The sequence below is a fragment of the Nannospalax galili genome, unplaced genomic scaffold (assembly GCF_000622305.1).
Source record: "Nannospalax galili isolate Female #2095 unplaced genomic scaffold, S.galili_v1.0 scaffold930, whole genome shotgun sequence".
In the NCBI taxonomy this organism is placed as follows: Eukaryota; Metazoa; Chordata; class Mammalia; order Rodentia; family Spalacidae; genus Nannospalax; species Nannospalax galili.
In genome coordinates this window covers 1,639,926-1,651,333 of record NW_008329328.1, presented here as the reverse complement: position 1 = coordinate 1,651,333, position 11,408 = coordinate 1,639,926, and the positions used below count along the sequence as shown (strand labels likewise).

General features: G+C 42.0%; 1 protein-coding gene across 1 annotated transcript in view; it reads right to left on the bottom strand.

Annotated features, from left to right (window-relative positions):
- Positions 1-11,408, bottom strand: part of LOC115070933 (translation initiation factor IF-2-like) — a 63,370-nt gene continuing 51,962 nt past the window's right edge. The window contains exon 3 of the mRNA XM_029565106.1: positions 1-46. Coding sequence (XP_029420966.1) covers positions 33-46 — 14 coding nt within the window. The 3' untranslated portion in view covers positions 1-32. The remainder of the gene's footprint in view (positions 47-11,408) is intronic.

The following is an 11,408-nucleotide window of genomic DNA, read 5'->3' as shown; positions in this document are numbered from 1 at the left end:
GTTTTCAGGTACTCTGATAGCTGTTGGAGTGGCTAGAATCTGTCTTCTAGACAGGGAGAGAAAATAAATTTAGTCATCATTTTAGAACAATAATAGCTGCAGGTGGGCACTACAGTATTGGAGACCAAGAATTGAAGTTTTACACCTGAGCAGCATTTTCTTGTTAGGAACAAAATCATTACTGAGAAATAATTGTCTAAATAACATTTTACCTGGACTTAAGTCTAATGTCTGGGAAATACAATCCTTTGGACTCTTAAAGAAATATACTGATTAATTTTTGGTTATACTTTCCTTTTGGGTGTTTAAGACCATGCATTTGGCCCAAATCAATTTACTTTTATTTTAAGGTCGGTTGAGGAGCCGATCCTCAGGGGTCACATGGGCTTGGGAGGAGATTCTGGCTCCTTAGGCCTTTTCTTTTACCAGTTCCATCTATGTGAAGATAAGAGGTCCTGCTTGACCGGGGTTCCACATGGAAGCATGGAGGAAATGTTTCCTCTGTGTTGACCCTCCTCCTTGCAGACTGGACACTGGTTTGAGTCCCTCTGGTGGAGTCTCCATGACCTCCCTGAACAAGAGGACAGGTGACTCATCACAGTTACAGGACATAGCAAGAGATTCCCATAGTCCCCTGGGACACTGTCGACCTTCCAGGGCAAGGAAAAAAACTGTCCCTTAAGCCCCTTTGTCCAGATTAGTATGGGCCTTTAAGTATGTGTGTGGCCCGAATTCCCTCTGGGTCTCTTGTGCTATCAGACAAACCACATAATATATTTTATGTGCATTTATTAACTTATAAAGGAATGAGAACCCAGTGCCTAGCCCCACGCCTCCGCTGGTGCAGCTCAGAGCCCACCATATCAGACCACGTCACGACTACCATAGTCCCCACTAGCATTTGCTCACACTTCAGGGGCCAGTGATCTTGCCCCAGGTCCACAAGAGTCAGTCCATTCTGTCCTCTGCTGTGGCTGGCTGCGTGTTCCCCACACCACGCGTGCTACCCGCGGCTCCCAACTTCCATCCCAAAATGGCTCCCAGCAGCCCCTTCATAGTCCACACTCCATGTCAGGCCCTGCCCATTGGAGGAAATAGCCAATTGGGAGACACTCCACCCCTTTCCTCTGCTCTTACAATCTTCCCATCCATGTTCCGTTAAAGTCCCTGAGCCTTGGAGGGGGTGATAGATATAGGGTAATCTCTCTTGTATCATGCCAAGATAGTGGCTTCTTGGGCTTCCCCATTAGTCGTCTTTATGCCATGGCCACTGATCTATCTCAGTGGTGTTTCTTCTACTATAAAGACAAATGGAAGGAAATAAACACATTTAAACAAACATGAATGTAAATACAAATGTCTAGAAGATATCCCAGTAGGAGTACTATACTCATGATGGCTTCTCCAATAGGGCCTGTAGCCTTTCTTGACACAAGGTGTTGGCCTGGTCTACAGCACCAGAAGTGTGTTCCACCCCTAGGAGCAGGCCTTATCCAATTAGAAATTTGTCAGTTGTACATGTGTTGGTTGAGCCATTATTGCACTTGCAGGCATTGCTTGGCATGTCCATAGTGTGCAGCACGTGGGGTCCATCATTGAGTAGATTTATAGGGGATCCTTTCTTCCCCAACCATCCGTATACAGCCTCCTGGCAATATGAATGTCATCCATCCAGTGGCACGGAGTGTTTTGGCTTAGTCTCAGTTCCATCTCTTCTTCTTTTCCCACTTTCACAACATGCAGTGTCTTCAGCAACATGGCCTTACTGACCTTTCTAGTGTACAACTGACGTTAATGGCAACAGCCTTGGTGAATTGGAGGACCTCTAGGATCTCATCGGCGGGGGGGAACCCATCCCTGGTACTGTAGATTTTCTTAACAGTTTTATAATTTGAGAGTCTCTATCCTCATCTTACCCAACCTACATAAAACTGCCAAGAATCTTACAGATATAGCTGGCCTTCACTTCTTCAGGTATCTTTCAGATGGGTTTCACATCTGTAAAACACTGGAAGGAATGTTAACATTATATATTAAATCAATCATAGACAAGGTCTCACAAAGCATGAAAAGGTTTTGTTCATTTGTATTAACTGTTTTCTCCATAGATCCTTGTTAGGTACCACAGCATGGGTACAAGGCATTAATTTGGTTAATACACTTACAAGTGTTGGCTCCAGTTGCCTGACCCTGCACTGGGCTAAGGAGGCAGGGGGCTTCTCCTGTCCCCACTGCACTTGTTGGTTCTGAGTCAGACAGGCTCTGGGTCTGCCTCCTGACTGTAGTCACATCTGTCATCTTCCTATTGACCACACCAGGTTGCTGGGGGAGAACTTGGTGGGGAAACCTCCTTCCACCCCTAGTATAGCCTTTATCAGAAGAGAAATGCATCTTATTTAATCCTTGAGGATTCTTAACCACCCCTTGTACAGTTGTTATCCTTCAAATGTCCATTGTAAACTGTTCTTCTGGTTTTAAAACCTTCCAGGAATGCCTTAGTACTGAATTTGGATTTGTATCAATTTTTTCTCTGGAGATTTGTGCTTGACATAAGTCTTGCCACATTTGTCTTCAAGTAACCGAAGTGGACTGTTTCTTCAGTCTGGTCTTTTTTATATCTCTTATAGGGTGTTCAGTTATTTTACAGACATGTTTTACATGCTGATCAGAATCATTTAGATTTTCTAAAGCCTCTCTCACTTTACAAAGATCCTGTCCCATCAAAGAGCTTAGTAAAACCATTAAAGCCCCATACCATTCTTGAGGTCCCAGTGAATTAGGCTTTGTTTCATATCTCTGGTGAACTCAGTCTTACCTGGACTAGTGAACTGGACATCATATATTGCTTTTCTCATACCTAGTTCTGTCAGTAATTCCCGCCCCTCCTTTTAGTCCTCCAGCTCCTGCTAATCATGTTAGTCTCCCTTGGTGACAACCATGTATCTTTAATGCCTTCAACCAGCCACCCCATTAAGGACTGCTTCCCCCCTGCATTGGCCTAGGTTGAACAGCCTATATCACAAGGATGGATTGGTGGTTATATAACTCAGCTGTAAAGTTTCTGAAGGACTTAGACTGATGTCATTTGCTCCCATGTCCCATACTCTCACAAGCCACGTGGCCAGGGGCTCTCTGCTTGCTTATAAGTTTTTCCTAGTTTTAACAGTTCTAGCATGGAATATTTCCTAGCTACAGCACAGTTAGTTTTTTTTTGTTTCCTTTTTACTATTATCTGTCTTTTCCTCTGAGTCCTTGGACCTTACACAAGTCAAAGTGTCCCACCTTTTTCCTCGCTCCAGCTCTAGAACTGGGTCTGCCCTGCAGCCTTTTCAGCTTTTCCTGCCTGGAACACATCCTTTATCATGCAAAGTGGCTGAGCTTGCACTCTCTCTCTCTCTCTCTCTCTCTCTCTCTCTCTCTCTCTCATCTCTCGGCACTCCATTTGGGTCCAGAGCAGGTAGAAGATTTTCTGGCCTTTGGGTAACCTTTAACAAATCTTCACATACCAGCAACATATCCCCACATTTACAACATAGCTGTGGCCCATGCTTCTGTGTGGCTGGCCTCTTTTTAGTTACAAATTTTATGATCCATTGTATAACCCATATGACTATCCCTAACCCCATTAAGCATGTGGATTTTGATTGGCTTCTCTCCTGGATTTGGGACTCAGAGCCCAGCTGACCCGCCACAGGGGCAGCAGGAACAGCACTGCTTTCTGAGACCCACATCCCCAAGGCTGTGCTTCTTTTATCTGGCCAGACTACACCAGTTTTGTGCCCCAAATTCCCTCTGGGTCTCCTGTGCTATCAGACAAACCATATAATATATTTTATGTGCAATTTATTAACTTATAAAGGAATGAGAACCCTGTGCCTAGCCCGACGCCTCTAGTGGCACAGCTCAGAGCCTGTCATTATCAGACTGAGCCATGAATACCACTAGCATTCACTCACGCCTCAAGGGCCAGCGATCTCACCCCAGGTCCACAAGAGTCAGTCCATTCTGTCCTTGAGCTCTGCGGTTGGCTGCGCGTTCCCCACACCACACATGCTACCCATGGCTCCTGCCTTCCATCCCAAGATGGCTCCCGGCAGCCCCTTCATAGTCCAAGCTCCACATCAGGCCCCACCCATTGGAGGAACTAGCCAATTGGGAGACAGTACAGTTATTAGCAATCCAAGATGGTCAGTTGCACCAGCCTGGTACCTTTAATTACTGTGTAATATATAGATAAAGCTTGAACAAAACCCAAACGTTCTCAATAAATATTGACTGGAAGAGATTTACCATCACAGATTAACTAGGCACAGCCCAGGAAAGGGACCTTAAAACAAGAATTTCTTAAGTCTGTCTCAAATGAAGGCTGTTCTCTTACAAACAGAAGCAGTCTCCTTTTAGTTTTCTATATCCTGATCGACAGTTTTCAGAAGGAAGGGTGGCATTATATCACATACCTATGGACAAGAAATGAACTGATCAGAATTCAAACCAAGCTTCACCGAAACTGTTTTCTTCTAGATTGCATATATCTGGTTCAAGGAGGCAGACCTAGTTTTTCTTGAGTCAGATCATTCTTGTTATGGGTAAAAGAAAGTGTCAAAAGTAAATTTCATTATCCCTTCTATTTTGAAAATACCCCATCATTTTAATCTTTATATATCAATCTTTACTACTGTAGTCCTTTTCAAATTCAGGAGACCATTTGCAATTAGGGCAGAATTACATACAGCTGTCTGGGAAGACTGGCTGGATACTCAAGTGAGGTTATCTCTCCTTTAATGAAGAAATAACAACCATCGGCAAGCCCAATTGTGATAACCTTTTATAAGCAGGCACAGCTTACGTCATGAAGATGGTAGCTCTTTGACTCATTAGAGTGCTGTGCAGCATCATCTTATTATATAAGATAATAAATGAGTTAATATTACCCATGTACACATTATGCTTTAACTTCTCAGGTAGACCTTATAGTTCAGAGTGGTCTATCAAAGAAAGTGTATAAACACAAGATAAAGAGAAGCAAATGGCACCCAACCTACAGCATAATCATTTAAGGAAAATTGTACCTGCTCAGAATTGAATAAACCCTTTCAATAATACGCATAAACAAATTTACCAAGCAATTAAGATTTTACCTCAAACCTTGAAGCAGGTTTTAAATGACCAAGTCTCCTTTAAAGGTTTAGAGATATTTTACATAGACTTGGAAAATGTTTATTCTATATAAACATATCTAAATGCAGAGATAAATTACACCCTGGAGTAGAAGTAATCATTTTAAAAATTTCAGCTTACATGAGAACTTACTTACAAGTCAATTTGCTATCTAGTAAATCATTATTTACTAACAGTTCCCTTAGTATTAAACATAAGTCTATACATTCATAACAGTCTCATACAATAAATATTGTGGTTAGACACAATGTCATGACAAACCAGTTTAAAACCAAGATCTTGATCAAATTCTGATCAGATGTATATAAAAGAAACTCTTAAAAACCAGCAGTACTTTACATATACATCCATACACATACATACATATCCATACACATACATACATATGTGTACATATGTATAAAAATACACACACACATCTCATCTCAAAGTGGCTGTGCTGAACAAAGCCATACACATTGATGCTAGACATAAGTGAAGTGAAAGCATTTCAAAGCTATCATTTATATTTTAATACGGTAAGTATTTCTGAGTTTCAGACTCAACAAGTGATGGAAAGCAGAATTATACATTTCATTTGCACTCAAAACTAACCACGGCCAGAAGTTACGGTATGATTAAAACAAGCTAATGCTTAAACAGTTTTTATTAAAAAGTAGAGTAAGAAAACAGTTTTCATGAGTCTGATTCAGTGACAGCTGTCTGCACTTAACCCTTTCCCATAGTGGCGTGCAGGAACTTAGAAAGAATGAGAGGTGAGAGCACAAGCGCACAGCACACAGGGTCAGAGGAGCCGGTGTGCCGAGTCTGCAGGGCTGACGGTCTGTGACAGCATGGCTTAGGCTCAGGGCGGTCCTTTCCTATGAGAAACAAGGGAGGGAGAAAGACTGGGAAGGAAACCCAAAATCATCTCACTGCCCAGCATATAAGAAGACACACTGTAGCGAACAGTTATGAGCTAATTCTCACAGATGTCTAGATGTTGTTCAGTGTATGCATAAAGTACATGGTGATTTTACAAGACAAACATAATTATGTCTATAAGTAGTGATTCTGAACACATTGTAGTTGTCTCTTTTATCTCAGGCTGTTCTGGAGGCAAGAGATTGGCTCAGGACACCTTGGGGATCAGTTCGTACAAGGTACCCCAGAAGAAACCATGTGCTACTGAGTCTAACTCAGATGTCCCCTAGCCAGAGAAACAAAAGTGCCGCTGCCACATGGCCATCTCCAGGAGCCTGACAGAGCTCTTCCAGATATCAGAGAACTCCATTCAAGCCAAACTAAGATTCCTGGTTTCCATTATTGCTAGGAGTTTTAGGACTATCTAATAAAAAGGCAGTTCAGTGCAGGCTTAAACATGAGAGCTAAAGGGAAGAGTTGCTCCAAGGGAGAAAAGTACAGAGCCACATCTAAGCCAGTATTTTTTTCAGGACTAAAAGTGACCTTCCCCCAAATAGGCCACATCTGCCTGCAAACAGCAGTGCTGCAGGAAACAGAGGGAAAAGGACGAGGCCAAAAGGATGAGACAGGAAGACCAGTCCCAGAATTCATCTCCAGCAATGAAGATGAGTTTATATATTAAACCAAATCTATAACCAACAGGAGTTCAATTTTCTCAAACCATTTTCAGGCCTTTAGAGGTTGGAAAGCAACACCAACCAGACCAAGAATGTCAAAACCAAAATACTTCCAAAGCGAGCAAACCAAAGAGATATCTTAAAACAAACATTATGAAAACAAACCCAAACCAAAAGGTATGTAACGAATAAGGTCCTTAAACAACCAGCTCAGATATTGTTTTGGTCTTTGAGACAGGGTCTCCCTTTAGGCCCAGCTGTCCTGGAACTCACTATGCAGACCAGGCTAGCCTTGAACTCAGAGATCCACCTGCCTCTGTCTCGTGAGTGCTGGGATAAAAGGCATGCACCACCACACCCGACTTCAGATACTGTTTTGTATAAATAACTATGAAACACTTAATAGACCTAGGGACATTGTCCAATAAATTTAAAGACGTTTAGGGTACCCAAATTTATAAGGCCTTTGAATGTACTATCAAAATACCCTTATTTATAAATCTGCACATGTAGTATTTTAATTAGGCATGCCAAAATAAGGCAAAATAAAACCAATAATCTTGTGCACAATAAATGAATGAAAATAATAACTGAAGTGGCCAGTTTGTTTTGACGGAAACATATGAAGACAATGATCACTGACACACATGACAGAATTACTTGAGATTTCAATACACGAGAAAACTTAGACATACATGACATAATTATATGAATTCCCAAACATAAGGAAAATGATTATCATAGACACACATGACATAATTCCACACAAACTAGGTGCACCCAAAACACAAAAATCAAGGAGTTTGATTAGGATGGCCCTTTGCATGTAAAGCACTCATCCTTTAAAGTGGATCGGAGAACACATCCTCCATAATCTCCTCATAGCTATGGGGACGGTCTCCCTCCTTTTCTGGTAAGTATGAGGCTACGTTTTAGGGTTCAGGTAGCCTCCATCCAGACTCAGGGATTCTTGTCCAGCATGGCCAGATTTCAAGTCACTGGACTTCACAGAAAGTTTTTATTTAGAGTTTTATCTTAATGCCATAATTTCCTGCATAACCTAGTTTAAGGTTGTCCAGCATCACCTGGAGGACAGCCTGGGCCTGACACCTGGACTGGGAGGAACCCATCTGAAATTTTATATGTGCCCGGGATGTATGTAATGTGTGCATAGGAGGGGGTGGAGAGTGTTAGTCACTCATTCAGATGACTTCCTGGCTGGCCATTTTTTGGTGACTTAAGAGGTCTTACCTTAGGGCCACACATGGAATCTCCATGCTCGGTCACCCGAAGGTGAATGCCCGTTTAGGTTACACAACCTCAGGAGAACCGCAGGGTGAGGCCCACTCAGATTCCGTGGCCTCGCAGATCTGTGGAACCATTACTTTCACTCTCACATTCACACACAATCATTCAGAGTTTAAGACAGTCGTTCCCTACTTATTCCCACTAAATTCCTGTTCTGCCTAAAATGGGGCCAGGACCTTGGAATCACATCAAGGTTTGGTTGTGGCCTGGTTTGCTGCCTGATTCCTGTTTTACCTTAAACAGGGCCAGCACCTCAGAATCAGGTTGAGCGAGGTTTAGTTGTGGTCCCCTTCATTCCTGACTGGAGGCCTGTGCCACCTTGGAATCACATCAAGACTTTGTATGCACCCTCCTATGGGGGGATCGGCCCGAGCCGGCTTCCACCTCTCTAACCTGGGACCCATTACCCAGGCTGGATGTCCATTCTGGATCTCCATCTCGCTTCACCTGATGAGAGGCTCCGATCCAGGGCCATGCAGCTCTCTCTCTGGCCTCCTGGAAGGAGACCCCAGAGAAAATTCTTTGGGGGTGCGCACTTCTCTGTTCCAGAGGCCAAGGGGGCTGTAGGGTCCAGGAGCATCAGCCTCTTTTACCAACGAGGGTACGGCAACTTGATCTCACTGGGGACCTCCAGAAATGTTACAGAAATAATCAGAGACCAACAGCCAAAATCAGGTGAGGAGAGGGAGTTTAATTTGACGCTAGTGGAACTGACAACAGGAATCAAGAAGTCAGACCCCCTGTTCAAGGTTTTGGGGGGCTTTTATACTCAAGTGAGGAATGTAAGCAAAAGGTACAAAGCATATACATGGTAATTAAGTAAGATAAGAGGGCGGCAAAGGTAATAGAAATGCAAAGGTTATAGGAATGCAGACTCCATTACTGGAGCTGTCAATTATCACATTGCAAAATCCTTTAGCATCTGATAAGTTCTACTTCCACAATACATCTTTGTTTCACTTTGGTCTTTACACAAATACCACCACCCCCAGGAAGCAAATGGCCACCTTCCTCTTTGTCTCTTGGGGAAGACCTTTTATTATATTGAGTTTTTCTCCTTAGCACTCATCACTATTAAACATGCCACGGATTTCCTTTTTAATATTTTTTAAAATTATCCCATCGTCCACTAAGCTTACTGAGGGCACAGACTTTGCTCTGGTCATGACTTAGAGCAACACAGTTGGTGGCTGGTTCAGCAGTTAAGAGCGCTTACTGCTCTTACAGAGGACCTGGGTTCAGTTCTCCTCACCCACACCACATGGCTCATAACCACCTATGACTCTAGTTCCAGGGGATCTGATGCCTCTGGCCTCCAAAGGCACCTGCATGCACATGGCACACATAAATCAGTAGGTACGCATGGATACACAAGTAAAAATTCTTTTTAAAAAAGATTAATTTGAATACAAGCACCTTCCCTTGAAACAGAACCTATGTTTACTTCAATAATAATCAAATTTAGTGCCGGCTCTGTCCCTTTTTTACTGTTAAATTTCTAAGACCTTTACCAATAAACTCTGATTTTATTCTTTCAATAGCATAAGTCTGAGAAAATTGAACTAAAAACCAACCTGGTATACCTACAGCTGCAAAGCCAGTTAGTACAAATGACATCTTGAATTGGCCCCAGCTCTCAACGTCTTCAAATGTCTGAACTGTATACTTTACTTGGTTGAATTTTGTGATTTATAAATCATATCTCAAGAAAGTTCTTACCTAAAGGAAAACAAAGATTTTAAAACAGGACAGATTTTTCTTTGTGTCTTTTTCTTTGCTAGCTATCAGATAAATTTTATATTTGATTTATTTAATTCTAACTATAACAAAGAGCAAAATGATTAGATAAAAGCTGATGAGAGCTAAACCTTTAACCAAACACTAGCAGTGTAAACTGCCAGACGGCAGGTCATGATGTCTATTAAATAACATATTCTGAAAGGGACTTAAAAGATGTTAGAGCTAGTGATATAATACACTCTGCCCTAATTCTTTGCCCTAATTCTCTCATTTATAAAAACAAGTTCTCTAACAATTAGCCATAACAACTGAGTCACTGTAGGTCCTGGGCTATTTTGCCCCTGCATGGTGTATCATTAAGGGCCTTGCTTTTGTGGCCTGGCAATGTTAGGCAAGCTCTCGCATGTCAAAAGCCGGGAGCGCCATTTCTTCTCACAGTAGTAAGCTCTGTTTTTACTAAGATTGAAAGAAGGTGCCACTAAAGACTCAAGTGAAGCCGGGCATGGTGGCGCACGCCTTTAATCCCAGCACTCAGGAGGCAGAGACAGGCAGATCTCTGTGAGTTCAAGGCCAGCCTGGTCTACATAGTGAGTTCCAGGACAGCTGGAGCTACAGGGAGACCCTGCTTAAAAAAAAAAAAAAAAAAAAAAAAAAAAAAAAGACAAAAGTGAAATTCCGCAACTTTGTGGGGCAGCTTAATTATTTCTTAGAAACTACTGCTTGCCATTTGATTGCATAGCACAAATTTTCCCCCCAAATTCACATATGCCCTTATGTTAGGGTACAGTATGATACATGGCATGCTACTTTCTAGAAGCTGTATTTCGGTTTTAAAAGGAATTCAGTTATAAAATATAAATTTGTTAAACAAATGTCCTCTGAGCATGAATTTGGGACAACTTTAAATTTTGAAACTAGGAGATACAGAATACTATCTTGCTCTGTAAGATCGACTTCTACTCAGTTTCAATGTATATGCACCTGTTTTTCTCCTCCTCCCTGACTGTTTCACAGAATGTGTAGAACAAAATGTTTCTTTCCTCCCTTTCCATTAACAGAGCATTCTGTACTGCTCTTTATCACTTAACTGTTTCTACTATCTCTCTCCAAGCACCGGTTGGTCAGTTATTCTTGAGGCTTTAGCATGGTGGAATGCCAACTGCCTAAAAGGCAAAAACTATGCATTTATTGAAGTAGACTCTTAGAAGTCAGCCTTCATGATCTTGACAGCAAACAAGTTACAGTCGGCTGTTTCAAGATATCTAAGACTTCTGAAGCCTCAAATTATTATTTTTTTTGTTTTGTTTTTTCTTTTGTTTTCTTCATTTATTATTGTGACTGGAGTGACTGCGGGTTAGCATCCTAACAAAACACACAAACTTCGTATGGGGCACTGTGCTTCTCACAGATGAGGAAGCTGAGTCTGGGTCAGCCAGTTCAAATTAACTAGGCTTGAGAACCAGATCACCTGGAAAGCTGTGTTATGGTTAAATAGTCCAGGAAACCTCCCAAAAATATAGGGATGGGGTGCCACTGCGAATGTGTGGGCCAAGCATAAAAAGAACTGATTTTCAGCAAATATTCATGAATGCTCTATTCGCT